The sequence below is a fragment of the Falco punctatus genome, assembly GCF_963210335.1.
Source record: "Falco punctatus genome assembly, chromosome: Z".
Taxonomy (NCBI): Eukaryota; Metazoa; Chordata; class Aves; order Falconiformes; family Falconidae; genus Falco; species Falco punctatus.
This window is the reverse complement of record NC_137586.1, coordinates 23,847,870-23,863,337: the sequence shown is the minus strand read 5'-3', so window position 1 is coordinate 23,863,337 and position 15,468 is coordinate 23,847,870. Positions and strand designations below refer to the sequence as shown.

Sequence of the window (15,468 nt, the reverse complement as noted above, 5' to 3'; positions counted from 1 at the left end):
TATGTGACACAGCAAATGTAACTCTTGCCATTCCAGCCTGGGCAGTTGTTATTATTTGAGAATTTACAATGCCCAGACCCTGTCTGAGGCTTTAGATGTGCCTTTACAAAACCTAGGTAGGATTTTCCACTTAAGACTAACTTTTTTTGCTATGGATGGCTTATAGTGTATCTGCTTCTGTCCAGGAGAAACTCCATGAGACACAGTTATGTGATTTAAACTGACTACATTTTTCTCTGGCATGCAGATAAATCCTTCCCTGTAATGAAGGCCTCTTTCCCTGTGATCCTAGATCATGCCTTGGAATTCACTACCCAGTTCTCTGTTTTCTCAATGATCACCATTAGTCTTCTGTAAAGATTGTTTGAAGGTGGGTTTTGCTTGTTGGTTTTTTTTTCTTCACAGATTCTATCGCATAAGGGGTTCTGAATTTTGTTTTCACACTCCTCTAGGAGAATAACCATTTCAGTAACATGTCATTCCTTCACCACAGCGAGCTTACCTTTGTACAACAAATTTACATTTTACTTAAGGAAGACTACCACCCCCCTTAAGTTTTCTCCTAAAAAACCTGACCCACTGCATTCCAACCCAGACACCATGTTATCTTTCTATCCAGGCTGAACAGGTCATTTGGGAAGACCTCTTGTCTTTTTGTCTTCACGGCAGACAGGTTCCTAGGTACAGCTCTACAGAGAACTTACCACACTGGATAGCAGATGGTATGACAGGAGTGCTAAAATAAAACAAATTTGTGATTTAAGCAATTTCCCTGAGAACTCAAGCAAACCTGTCATCCCTAGGGAATGATAGAGATGAAAGCCAGCCACCTTAAGGCTTAATCCATGTCCCTGTAGCAACAGATGGAATGAGCATATCCCTGTAGTAATAGATAAGGCATTAGTATACTTGTGCATATGCACGTTAATAATGTGAATATGTATACAGACAACGTATTTACACCTTTCAGCTTCTGATGATTTTCCTTTCCTGTCAAGAATGTGATCTTATTTGTATAAAAATCAAATTTCATTCTAAGGGGTAATTGCTATCAGTGCCATTAAGTTTAATTGCACTATATCCATTAATATTTCACAGATAGATGATTTAAAACCTGTAATCTCTATGGGTCTTAATTCTGAAATTTTGATGGGATAAAAATCTCGTACTTCTTGACCAGGCTTAAAATATAAAAATACACTTTTAAAATATTATCAGGGTGACCAAAGTGTGTTCATGTCAGTGCATCCTCTCCAAGCACAATGTGCCACATACATGTGCTTTGAGACATCTCTCATTAATGTTTTAGGCCAAAACTCTTCCACATTTAGAGCATCAAACCCATTTGTCTTTGTAAAAACCTACCATTTTTGACAATATCAACATTTTATACATTATATGGGTGTATAAATCCGACTAGTTTTCTGATCTTTTGCCAAATTTTTGATTGTAACTTATTTTGGATGTTGAGCTACAACCAGTTCTTATTAAATAAAGTTTAATAAAAGAATAAGGAGAAATACAAACTGCTCAGTTCTTTGCCAAGTGCTTCTCCCAAGCTTAAAGCACACAGCCCAGCTAATGGGTTGACTAAACTCCTGCAGAGAGCAACACTTTCATGAAGAGGCAAGGCAGAGGGAACAGGACAGTGTAAATTTTTGGCCTGACAGTGAATCCATCCAGAAGTATTAGGCTCTGCAAAAAGAAGTCATCTGTTAAAGCCTAACTGAAACATGGACGTCCAAAGAGGACAAGTCAACGAAGAAAAAGCAACTAACTTGGCTAGTTTAAAACCCTATTTGTAACAATAACTTGGGAATACTACTCAATTTCTACTTTCAACATAGAAAAATACTGCCGCCTTCAACCAGAAGTCAAAAGATAAGTTTATCCTCTGTCACGTGGAAAAATATTTGCATTCTTATGAAAGCTTGTACATCTCACAATTAAGCAGTTAAAGTAAATATTTCAGGTTAAAATGTCTGCTTAATTTACTAGTACTTTCTCCATTTCCTTTTATTTTCCATTAGTGCTTTAGAAGGCAAGTCGTCCTTGGTAGTGAATTACATTGGGTAGTTTTACACCTCTGCCCTGCATAAACATTCTATAAACATTTTTGCTAAAATAAGATTTAGGGAATGGTAGAGTTTTAAAGGGAAAAAGGCTCATTAAATTAATCTGATTTGTACAACATCAGGCATTCCATTTCACTCAGTTACTCTGAATGAAGTCTAATACATTGTGTTTGGTGAAAGCGTATCTCCTAGAAGAGCTTTCACTGATCTTGATTTGAAGACATTAAGAACGGACTACCAATCTTCTGAGCACTTTAGTCCAATAGTTAGTCTCCTTCACTGTTAAAAATGCTGTTATTTTCTCTTTGAATTGACTGGCCTCAGCCTCCAGCTCACATTCTCCTACTAAAGAGCCTTTAATATGTAATGGCAACACCTAGAGACTATATTAAATCATCATAGAATCTTTTTCTTTTATTGCTAAGTTGAAAAGATAAAGCTTTTAGAAGTCTTCCTTTGAAAGTTCTCCAGCTCCTCAGGTAAGGTCTGTGGCAGCTCTCTTCTGCTCTTTCTCCAGTTTCCATACTGGATCAAACAGCAAGTTGATCTGTTACAGTGTCCCATTTCTAGCAGTGGCGAAAAGCAGATGCCTAAAAGAAGTACCTATAGGGCTGACATGTACAATATTTCCTTCAATATAATTCTGATCTCCACCCTCTACTTTGCAGGAACTTCCTGAGGATGAAAAGCATTTTATGTATTTAAATACCCTCCACTGGCTTCTCTTCTAAGACGGGAACTCGTTGAGTCCTATTTTGAACCCAGGTAAACCTATCACCTCTACAATATCCTCGGCAAGGAATTCCACAACTTAACTCTATTCTACATACATAATCACCTGTGTTTGGAATAACAAGCCCTACCAGCCCCAGCTAAAAGTCAGGACACTAAAATTATATGCAGTTGCTGTGCCCATTGTACTGCTATGGTATATGGAAATAGCATCAATAACCTGTTCTTATGCAATATTCTTGTACTCATCCATCATGAGATTGCTGAATCATTTTTGCTATAGTCTCACAAGAATTCAGATTGGACTGACTACTGTAACTCTAGATACTTGCAGAAGTCAGTACTTTCTAGAATACAGTCCACCAAACTGTAGTTTTAACCTACATTTTTAGTTACTACAGGCATGTTACATCTTACTTTGCCCATGCTGCAAAAATTTTTAGGCTGAATGCCCAAAGCTTTCAAACAATCCAAAGAATTCTGTGTGACTGCTTTTTTTGCTCACTTGCTTACAAATTCTATCACCAATGATTTTATTTACTGGCCTTTACTGATCCCTGAAACACATCACTGTACCCTGTTCAATGGTAATTCTACACCAATAAGTACCCTCTGAGAACAGTCAGCTGTTCTTTATCCATTTTACATATTCAATATTGATACCATATAGTGTTATTTCAAATGAAAATATAGAGCAGTAGATCAAATATGCCTTACATAAACCTCTCTACAATCACCTTCATCAGGCTTGTAATGACCATGAATATTAGGCTTGTCTGACAAAACTTGTTTTTCAAAAAATCACTTGCAAATTCACAAAAATCCCCCCAAAATATATGAATTACACTCATTGTTTAATTCATCGGGAACAGAACCATATTTATTCTTTCCCACTGTTTTGCTGAAGATGGACTTTAAGCTATGTGACCAATAGTCACCTGTTTGCTCTTTTTGAACATTAAAACTCATTAGCACTGTTCTATTAAAATGGCATATGCCTGGTATCTCAAGATTAACAGCACTGGAAAAAAATCCCCTACCACTAATTCTTGTAGATTTGTAGACTGCAAGTCATTCAATCCTACTTATGTAAAAGTGTTTATTCTTTCTAGGTATTGCTTAACATCTTCCTTCCTTAATGGACTGGAAAGCACCCCACTGTTCTCATATGATATGATTACATCACATTGCTTCTTTCTAAATGCAGAAGAGAAACAGTTATCAAAAATTGTCTTTTTTGTAATTTGCAGTATTAGCATTTCCATCTACTCAAGGGTCTGTAGCACAAATTTAACTTATTCGTTCTTAGTACATCTAGTTAGAAATCTTATTAGCTATAATGCTTTCATCCTTTTTTTATTTCTTGACAGTCTCACCCTTCTTTATAATTTTTAACACTTGAAATTACTCATTTTATAATGTTTTCCTACTCCAGACCCCTCACTTCTATTTTGTTTATTTTTACTTACTGCTTTCATTGGTGAACACATGGGCTCTCAGTCTTAATTGTTCTCAAGAATTTTTAAATTCTGAAATTGTGCGATTTTGGCCAAGTGAATTTTAAAGACAAACCACTTCTCATTCACAATTTTTCCTCCAATAAGTATATCCATTAGTTCTTTTAGCACTGATATCTTCAGCATTTTTAATTCATCAGTATAGTGCAAGCAAGAATTGGTCGAGTCTATCCTCTGTTAATCAATACTGAACAAAATTAGGTCATGATTTTGGTTTCTAGGCAACCACTAACTCCCAATTAATTTAATTTGTCTTTATCATAATTAAGTCTAAAATAGATTGATCTTTGTTTGGTACCATTTCTTTTGTATCTTCTATACGTTTTACAAAGGCTAATAATGATTAGCTATGCAAGATTTCCAGCATAGGCCCCACAAACTGAACTTCCCCCATAACATCACACTTCTTTACTTCCAACATGGGAAAATATTTTCTCATCATTATGATGATGAAATTTTTTTGTTATTATTTTTATTATTATAATATTATAAAATATTATGATGAAATATATTCCATCAAGAAAATAGTGGTGAAACAAAATGTGATCTCCAGATGTCAGGAAAAAGCACAAGTATTCAAACAACAAGCTGATACATAATCTCATGTTCTTTGGCATGCAAATAAAAAGATAAGAAATCTATTTATAGAAAAGCATGTGTCGTTTCTGATTCACAAAAAAATGAAAAGTATTCAGTAGCATTTCATAAGTCAGTATGCATTAAGATAGTTTTCCCTCCTATCTGCTTCTGACATCTACTCCAACCCTTTTATGACTATTGTCAAAACACCCTTCTCCAACTTCATCCTTCACCCTGCTACTGTCCTTCCTTTTCCCTTGATTTGTGCCACCACATAACCTCCTGATGTCTAGCCTTTAATCCCTGTCAGTAACCACTTGCTATGCAACCAGCTCCACACTTCTGGAAAACCCCTCCATTTAAGTCAACTACCCCCCATTACCTTAGAAGATATTTGGAAGCTGCTTCATTTTTCAGAGAGGAAAACAAGGTCTTGATCTTGTGATTTACTTCTTGTTGCAGTAGTTTTACTTCTCCCATATAAAATGACTACAGTCATTAGAATTAGTTGCTGCCTGACTGTTAAAACAGGTTTAACAGAGTTGCCTGTCAAACAAGGTCAGCAGTGGACTGACCTTGATTACTGATTACAATGAGGAAGTGGTTTTTTTCTGTTATGTTTTTATATTAATAATAACTTAAAGCAGAGAACTATTTGTATAGCAAAACTAGCTACAGTAGTATTAGACGCTCGAGTGACAGTCCATATTCCATCTATCCTAGAAACATTAACTCCCTATGTCTTAATGCTCTCTTTATTAAGTCAGCATAACAACTGATAGCCACAACAGCTCAGAGAGCAAAGTCTAAACTTTTTCTTCAGACTGCTTCTATGATTTAGGTTTGATCACATGGCTAGCAAGCAATCCAGAGACAGTCTATATACTGGACCTGTGTCAGACAACTAGCAATAGGGGCTGCTAAGGCTACCCCCTAGTCATCTTGTGACCCAGCTGCACAGCCAACCCATTCTATCTTTTGCAGTGAAGCAGCAGAATGAGAAAGCCATCACCTATTACCCACTTACTGAGTGGTTACCCCCACTCTCTCCTGAGTCTCCCATTTTACCCTTTCCCTTTCATTTGAAGCTTTTGTTGTGAAGTCAGGTGAAGACCAATTTTAATTTCTAACAGAGGAGAAAAACAATAATCCTAAATACAATAAAACTCTAAAAAGATAGGTTACTAAGTTGAAAAGACAGCTGTTTGTTATGGACTAAGATTACAAGTTACTTTCTTACTTACAGTGGGTACTTAAAGTTGGGTTTGATTAAAAATAAGCTTTCACTGCTTTAAAATTTAATTCAGTGGAAGCATGAGTCTAGCAACTCTAGAATAAGCTGGGGTTTGCCAGATACCGACCACCTCTTACATGTTTGAATGTATGTGATTGTTTCTGTGCAGTGCCAAGGCAATTAACTCATGTTTCCAAAGCAAAAGTGTTCCCTATTTTCTTGGGGGAATTTATGTCACAGCTCTGCAATAGTGTGAGACTAAGTTGTTTCCTATACAAAGTTTCATGTCTGTGATGGAGAGGTGCAAAACCAGAAAAGATGTCTTTCTCCAGGTTATCATTTCCATTGCAAGATCAGGTCTTTACAATAATAATTATGAACATTGATTTCATAGAAGAATAGTTTGGGATGGAACGAACCTTTAAAGGTCATCTAGTCCAACCCCAATTTGATTCAGAAGGCTCCATTAAGTCAGTATAAAAATTAGCAGACATATAAAGATGTTTCAGAAACATTTCAGAACATACTCATTAGTCTTTTCTGTTGAGTGCAGTTTTAGCCATACGATGCTCTGCCTTAATTATTGCCCAATGTAGACTGAGGGAACTGGCTTCTACAAAAATAAATTTTAAAAATCCTATTCTTTGGGACAGGTAGAGAACATAACACTTCCATTTGTGGTCACAATGTGGTTTAGGGTTTTTCTCCTCCCTGGATATCCAGCTGACGCTAACATAACTATACAATCTAGTACATATTTTCACATACATGTAACAGCAGACATTCTCCTGCACTTCAGTATCTTAGTCACTATATATTATATAACACACACACTTTGAAGAATAGGAAAATAAACAAGTCAAATTATCATTAGCATCAGTCTGTCCTAAATCTAACTTTTATATAATCACGTAACTTTTTATCAGCACATATTTTTGTTTATAATTACCACATTTGTAATTATCTACCTTGCTCTGAGACTGCTGGTTTACACAGAGAAAGGTCTCCCTCATGTGGAAATCTGCCTACCAGCTGTAAAATAAAAACTGCATTTTGATTCTTAATAAAGGTTCCATTGCTTAGATTTGTATTCAAAGTATCACTTAGTATACTTTTTATGACATTTTAGTTCATCAGAGCTATCATTACAGTGTGAAAGGAAAAAGCCTTTGATAATGATAGGATCACAAGAATTTAAACATATGTAAAAAGAAAGCAAAATACTTTCAAATCCAGTCAGAATGTAAGGGAAATTAATCTGGGGAAAATCCACAGATTTTAGGATAATCTTGCATCTATCAGTTCCCTCAGCTTTTCTTAAAGCTGTTCTGAATACCACTGAAGATGTTCTCATAGATATGATTTTCATGTATTGCCTTTTCATGACCCACCAGAACTGGGGTCTAAAGCTGTAACTGACTATGAGAGTTAGATTGACATAATTATGTGGTCTGGTAAGACTACATAGTTAATATATTTTGGCTACAAATATTTGTGTCTCCTACCATCCATAACTAGTGTGGTTCAAAGATAAATCCTCTCAAATTTTCCATTTCAGAAACTAATTAAGCTCCTCCCCCTCCCCTGCCCCCAGTTTAAATACTTTAAAAGAAAAATACGCAGAAATAGTTTCACCTGAACATTCACAATTGCGGGGTTTTGTCCCACCCGAAACACACAGATTTGACCCAAAGTGAATGCTTTCAGTTTTCTTTTGCTAGAAAAAGAGCAAGTCTTTTGAGTTGATCAGGCACATTTTCTTACTTTGCCGTTGAACAAACCAATAAAAATGCCAACTATGTTTAGAGCTATGGTTCAAATGTCTAAAACATATTAGATGGTAACCAAAATTGAAGTTTGTTCATGTACATGTTGTAATACCAAAACCAAAGTAACATGACATCTAAGGACAAAAAAAGTGCACTTGGATTAGCAGTTTTATTTGGGTGGTTCACTTGTAAGCCTCATTTTTTCTGATCTTGCAGAAAAACTGCATAGTAGTTCCTCGATTACTTCCACAGCTGAAAAAATTAAATCCATGAAGCTTTTTTTATAGCACCTCTGCATGCCATACTGGAAAGGAATAGGAAAACATTTGACTGACTTTTACCATTCCCACTGGGGACATCATCTTCCCTTTGTTCCTTGTACTTATCTCAAAATACTTCTGAAGCCATCACAATTGCTCAAGTATAACTTTTCAGTGCCAGTGGTGATATAATTTGGAAAACAAAGACCTCATTTGTGATCATCAACAAAAGAGAAAAAGTGGTGGAAGGACTGCCAAGGTCATAGATTTGGGCTGTTTCTCCTCAACAAGGGGAAGAAAATGGTAGCTCAAATGGTAGAGGTTTTTTTTTTAGTTGTACTGTGTAAGTTTATAAATGATACAAGGATTTAACATGCATCAGAATGAAGTCTAAAAGTATCACATAGGTATCTCTGCTGCAAAACTCTCTGGGGTAGGTTCTCAGTCTTGAAATTTTTCAGGAAGGTACACTGAACCCAAACCATGATGAAACACACTTCTCCATCAAAGACACTGGTGAGCCATCAATACAATAGAAAAATACAGAATAAGAATGAATCTGTTTCTTTTATTGCTGGTAGTGTCCTTTTTTTTCCCCTCCAGTTTTAAAATTAGTTCACAAGAGATAATTGAAGTCCATCAATTAAAAGAGAAACATGGCATCAACTCCCCATACTGTTATTATTATTTCAAAATAATAAAAAAAAATACCATCCAAATTCCTCAGCTTCTGCACCTTTTTCCTGACGTGTTGAATTTTGTAGTTCTATGCAATTTAAAAAACCACATTTTTATTTGTACAATTTAAAAAAATCATCAAAAAGTGACCCAGTTTCCCTAGAGTGATACATAGTTAAGATGTGAAACACACTGATGTTTCCAGCTCATTCCATACTTACATGCTATTACAAAGGAACCATAATTTTACTGAACACATAATCCCTTACTTAAAAGGAAAGCTCTCTGACTTGGTTTACGCTCCAAGAAATTTTGTAGCATATCCATCCCATCCAAAGATCCTCCAGGTTTCAAAATGAGGTTTCTGTATTTCATCCCAGCCTGATAAAAGGTAAAGCAAAATGTCAGTATTTCTTATCTTGCAAACTGCCTCTTCTCTGTATTTGTTGTGTATTTAAAATCAGGATACACCATAAGGATAATTTAGATCAAGAGAGCAGAAATTTAACCTCTTCTCAAAGAATTTTTTTCTTGTGGTTTTACAGTTTTGGATGCCACAATCAGAACTTGTCTCAAAGACATTCAATAAAGTTCAACACGCACACAGACAACATCCACACACTCTTCAATGATGATTATCCCTGTGACTCACTGGCACGAAAAGTGAACCTAACACCTATTCTCTCTTAATTGATGGTTTCTCTTTCTTTAATCTCTGTTTAAAGAAAGAGATGATAGTTCAGAAATAGATACAGCACTGAGGAATGACATGGCACATATACAAATATTAATTGCATAGTAACATATACAATATATATAAACACATCTAATCCCTACTAAATTATTTTAAATTAACGGAGACTTAACTCAGGTTTTATTTTCGGGAAGAAACATTATTACTTCAGAAGCAATGATTCCTTTAAAAAGAATGAACCAAGTTTCTGAGACAACAGTAAGTAATGAGGGCTTTTCTTAACAAGAAGTCATATTTTAAAGAACATATATAGAGAATTTTGGGCTTCTGAGACATGCCCGCCAATAAGAAAATAACATTTTGCACGCAGATGTCCCAGATGCTTCTGATATTGACAAAAACAATGTTCTTCCTTTTAGTCAGTGTATATACACATATATACGTCCCACACACGTCGAAGTTATAAGATTACAAGACCATACCGCTTCCTGACAGCTGTACTGCAAAAACAAGCATAGGCTTTTTAACTGATAGATTTCCATGTCTTAACTGCATTACTAATCACATTGTCTGAATTACAGCTGAAAAAAACCTAAAATGCAAAAAAAAATATTCACTGGAGCATTGCTTATATGTCACTATGTTTTAGTTTCCTGAACATCAGCAACAAATGTAGATACTGCTCCTTGTAGTTTAAAAGTGTTATTTGAGTAGACTTTGAGTTTTTGCTGTTGTCTCTCCATAGCCAGCACATTGATCAGTTGTAGGGAGACCAGAGGTTATTCCAGATAATGTGCAAGAGATGAGGAGTGTGATGACCAGTTAAGCTAGGGTGAAGTGTCTGCTGAAGTATTTTTATAGATACAGTCTCTGAAACTGGTTTCAATAACTGTTGCTCAAAACAGGAAGAAAGGTTTTATTCAAACAGGAAGAGGTAAGCCAAATTTCTAAAAGCCCTAGTCATACCACCATAACCATTTTCCTTACCTGCTGTTCTGAAGGCTAGTCTAAATCTAGATATAATGAAATATGAGTAAGTACAAAAATCATACTGGTGTCTAGTAGTTGTTTATAAAAGATAGTTTGTCCCATCCTGTGGAACTCTATTACACTTACATGGATTGCAAATAAGGAAAACAAGCTGAAAGAGAACCAGTTTGAGAAGGTAACATTGCTCTGAAGAGGGAAGGAAAATCTCCAGTTACCCCTGAAGTTACATCAGCATTCAAGTGAAATGTGTGTGCAAACATATGCTAGAGAGGGAGCGATACACACACACGCAAACACACAGAGAAATAATAATTTCTTTTCCTCACTTCTTAGCTTGGATAGCAGGCTTCACATTAAAAGAGGTACTAGTTGCCTTTTAGCTGAACCATAGCGAGTATTCACTCCTAGAATAATTTATTCTCAAAGCTTCCCATACAAAGACAGACAAAAGACACAAAAATCCCCCCCAACCCAAAACCAACCAGAATAAAAGGCACTTTCACCCCTTAGGAGAGGTAAGATTACAAAGCAATCCTGGCAAACTACAGCTTAGGGTTTTGACTGTACAATCACTCAAAAAAGAGTTCTGAGAGTAGGGAGTAAAACTAACAGAAAAAAAAGTCCTTGATGACACTGGAGCGGTAATGCTTGTGGCAGAACAGAAAACTGACACGAAGTCCCACAAGTCCAACACCAACAATGTTATCCATCTCTCCCAATTGCTAACAGTTAAAAAACCCAGCAAGACTGACCCCTCCCCAAACGCATTAAGATCCATAAGAACAGCATTTAATTAAAAAGTAACTTTATATTCTCTCATCTAACTTGCCATTTCTTCTCTCCTCCTCTATTTATGAGTGACAACATTCCCACTGAACAAGCAGGGATGCTTATTTTCACACATACCTGTCACAAATCCCAGGCACTTCAAATCTCAGTCTTGACCTCCAAACCTTTTGTCACTTCTCCTCTCAAACTATTTAGTTTACTGCTTTTCTTCATAAAACCTCTTTTGGGTTTTATTGGTCTAACCACTGCCTTAGTTTTTCTAGCCCCTACCCAATTTCCCCTTTGGATGCCTCTTTGTCCAGATCAAAGTCTAATCTTACTTTCTTCACCCTCTAGAGGGGATGGACAGTTCTAGAAGTTCTGGTTGCAGTGATAAGGAAAGGGAGGAATGAAGGTAAATTGCAGGAGAGGAACAGGAAAGTCAAGCACTTTCTGTTCTCTCCTTGTACACATTTACTAAAGGGGAGTACTACTGCTGGCTGCTGAATCCAGAAGATAGGTAGGAGGATCAGGAAAACTGAAAGGTCTTTCCCATGATAGAACTGTAGCATCTCAATTCACAAATCTAATACTATCATCTCTGAAAAATAAAAATGTTGCCAGAAGTGCCAGGACTACTAACCACATCACTGACTATCCTTTTTTTCTGCTGGAGGTAGAGAATTACACAAGGAAAAAAACCTCAGTAAATCCAGAACCTTTCAGGATTTGAACTTCAAAAGCCACTTCGGAGAAAAGCAAAAGAAGAAAAAAATTTGCAAGTTATACTGTGCTGTGAAAGAGAAAGCTCAAAATAAATTGTTTTCTAAATAATAAGTACATAAAAGTACCATATGAAGTACTAAATAGAACACCACTATCATACAGCTTTCAGAGCAGAAGAGCATGCATCTGCTCTTGCAATGGAGGAATATGGTTCTTCAGTCTAAAATTAAAGATGAAGGCACTAAATGTGACATGATACCTTAAAAGTGTCATAATATAATACTGAATATATGACTATGTAAGAATTGTATTATAATCCAAGTGCACTTGGAAATGTCAAGATTATTTTCTGAAGTTAGTATACTTTTTTTTTTAAAAAAAATCTGAACTTGCCAGGTACAGAAGTACTTGAGCTACATACCTACGGCTCATGTTTGCAATAAATGTGGTTTTAGAGAAAAAGTGCAATAAAAGTCTTCAGCAAAAAGCATTCATCACCTACCTTTGGATTCATTATTCCTTCTTGCTTAAAGCAGCTATAAAAAATGTCCGTGGCAAACACTTCACTCCACAGGTATCCATAGTACTGACCATCATAACCACCTGCCAGATGTCCAAAAGTTGCTGGCATGTTTGTTCCTTGGAAAGTAGATTAACATTAATTTATTTAAATCAAATACAGATTTTTTTTGATGTATACAGTACTTCAAGAATAAATTAATATGGTATTTATATCAACTACTTTGAGACATACTCAGATGCTTTGTGTTAGAAGTTTCAAAGTATTCAAAGGCCATATTCTGTGAACTACAAATGAAACTCAATTTCCCATTTTAGGCTAGTTGCACATCCAACACAGATGTGACAGAACATCTAGGGTACTATTCTCATCACTCTAAAATATAACCAGCAAAAGTTTTCTGTTGACCTTAACTTTCCTTCAGAAGAGATCATTAATATCACCCCAAGCGTCAAAGTAATTATTTCAGCTTCATAAAGTAGTTTCTTTTATAAACAACAATTCTGGGGGTTTTGTATCTCAAGCTTTATGGGGAAAGAAAGGAGCATTTAACCAAACCATATGGACATGCTGTATAAAAGCTTCATACTGACATACCTGGGGTGGCAGGAATTCCTAGAATGTCCATACAGTATTTAGCATATTCATCTGCTGGGTCAACAAAAGGTTTTGTATGCAGTGCCTGGTCAACTTTGCTCAAAACAATCTGACGGAGAGTTAAAAGGCCTAATTGGGTAAAAACATTTAATTAACTAGCATCAAAGTAGCTGTAGTAGTACCTTTCATTCAAACACCTCAACACACACCCTAAATTATTGGAATTTTAACCACAGAAAAAAACTGGGAGTTGTGTCATTCCCATCTGAATTGCTTCAGTTAAAAAAGTTGAGAGGCATATTTTTAATAAAGGAATTGTCACTAGAAGCTTTGTCTTTTCAAATGTTATTTTCCCCACAGATCAAAACCAAAACAGAGCAGATACTTTAAATAAAAGCAAATTTCAGTATTTAAAATTATGTTTTCAGCTATCTTTAATCCCAGTATACCATTTCATTCAGGGCTTGCACAGATGGCAGTAAGTATGTCTACCCCAAGACACTTCAACAGCAACATCTGCTGCTGCAGCTGCTGTAGGCTTTTTTGAAGAAGCTACAAGATATGAACTTCTACTCAGACAAAATGCTTATGTAGCTACAGTGCCTGTACAAGCCAGAAGGACAAGGCCCTCTTGTTCAGGATGGGGAAGTGGTATGAAATAAGCAGCAGTGGCTTAATGACAAGTTGTACCACAAATGGGTAAGACTATGATATTGGGGGAGTCCTGATTACAGGGACAGAGGGGTGAGGGTGACAGAACAAGATGATTGATAATGACATGAGATTATGATCTCTATTTGGATACATGTAAGGTGGTACAAGACTTGGAATGAGAAGAGAACTGAGACCTAAGTTTAGGGAAGGCAATATATCTGCTGGGAAGGTAGAGAACATGGACTTAAGTTTCTGGATTGAGAAGTTAAGAGCTTGTTTCAGCAATGCAGGGTTACAACACTTCTGTCTGGCATATGCTATGTATGTTCAGTAAATATGCAGACTACTTTCATGTCTTTCAAATGTCATGTGTAAATCAAATGTAGACAATACATATAGAAAACCTGATACTGTATACATGCACAGTGCCTGCCCTGGGCTACCAGAAAAGAACATAACAGAAAACCCAGGACGTTCTCCTCCATGCCCAATTTTAAATGAGCAAAGTTGGCATGTAAAAAAGTCACATGGAGAGGAATGCAAAGGTATTTTAGTCCTGTGGGCAAAATGAGAGCTGCTACTATTCCCGCAAATAGTGGTATCTGTCACTACAGCCTTTATTAATGGTGGTAACACACAGAAATAAAGCCGGAAAGGCAATGATAAGTGTACACACAGAGGAAATATGACAGGCTTGTTATATTGCCTTTAGTGTTTCCCACCAATTTTTAAAATTATGTATTTTCATACATATGCTGTGGGGAAAGAGGGGAGAGAAATACCTGTATTAGCCAGTCTAGAGGCAGCAAGTTTCTCAAGGAGAGTCTCCCCAACATGGCTCTCATCTTTATAATGTCTTGACATTTGCTTCAGTGGTTCTTCTTCCCACACCCAGTTCTCAAACATTTGTGAAGGTACCTCTACAAAGTCTGTTTCCACATTAGTTCCACTAAACCTAGCAAAATCAGTCTAAAAGGAAAAGCCATTGTATTAAATTAAAGTAGAAGCCAGGATTTCTAGCAGAACATTAGTTTTCAGATGCCATTAAAATATATTCCAAACCCAAAATATTTCTAAAAAGAAACAGTCACTTTTTCAAAAGACAGTTGTTCAAATACCCACAGAAATTATTTGGTCTCACTCCACACTTGTCCTGTGTAAGTCCACCTCCTCTTGCCAACCCAATTTTATTGTTCTTCCCTTCTCAGCAACATTTTGACAAAGCATTTCAAGTGCTAAAAGAAAAGAAGAATTCTCAGTTTCCCAAGCGCCCTCTAAGAACTGTAGACATTCTGAAGTTCTATCCTCCATCAAGGAAGAGATGTCCACAGGAGTATTGGCTTTTGAACTTACTTTCTTGCAGGGTTAACAAAAAAAAAAAAGCATGTGTAATATAGGACATGACATTGAACTGACAGCTACGTCACATGCATCTATCTTCCTCTCATGTCTTCAGAAGAACAGCAGAAAAGAAGAAAAACATTTGCTTTCATTTACACTTGTGGGTTACTCAAATCCATAGGTGTAACAGTCTGGCCCTTCTTAATGTACTTGCTGAACAGCAGCTATGAAGAAAAGCTAGGACGTATCAGCTGGGAAGAAATGGTGACAGAAGGGGCTAGAGCAAAAGACAAGAGGAGTGCAGGAGTTTGTTGGCCTTCAGATATCCTCATTT

General features: G+C 36.3%; 1 protein-coding gene across 6 annotated transcripts in view; it reads right to left on the bottom strand.

Moving 5' to 3' along the window:
• Positions 1-8,056: 8,056 nt before the first annotated feature.
• The window catches only part of NLN (neurolysin), a 36,166-nt gene continuing 28,754 nt past the window's right edge, over positions 8,057-15,468 (bottom strand). For 3 of the 6 annotated variants that reach the window (XM_080372831.1, XM_080372832.1, XM_080372834.1), the window contains exons 10-13: positions 14,576-14,762; positions 13,140-13,268; positions 12,525-12,661; positions 8,057-9,225 (exon numbers count right to left, since the gene is read on the bottom strand). In XM_080372831.1, the coding sequence (XP_080228957.1) occupies positions 9,091-9,225; positions 12,525-12,661; positions 13,140-13,268; positions 14,576-14,762 (588 nt within the window). In that variant the 3' untranslated portion in view covers positions 8,057-9,090. The remainder of the gene's footprint in view (positions 9,226-12,524; positions 12,662-13,139; positions 13,269-14,575; positions 14,763-15,468) is intronic. The other 3 variants (XM_080372833.1, XM_080372835.1, XM_080372836.1) reach the window with 1 other exon arrangement.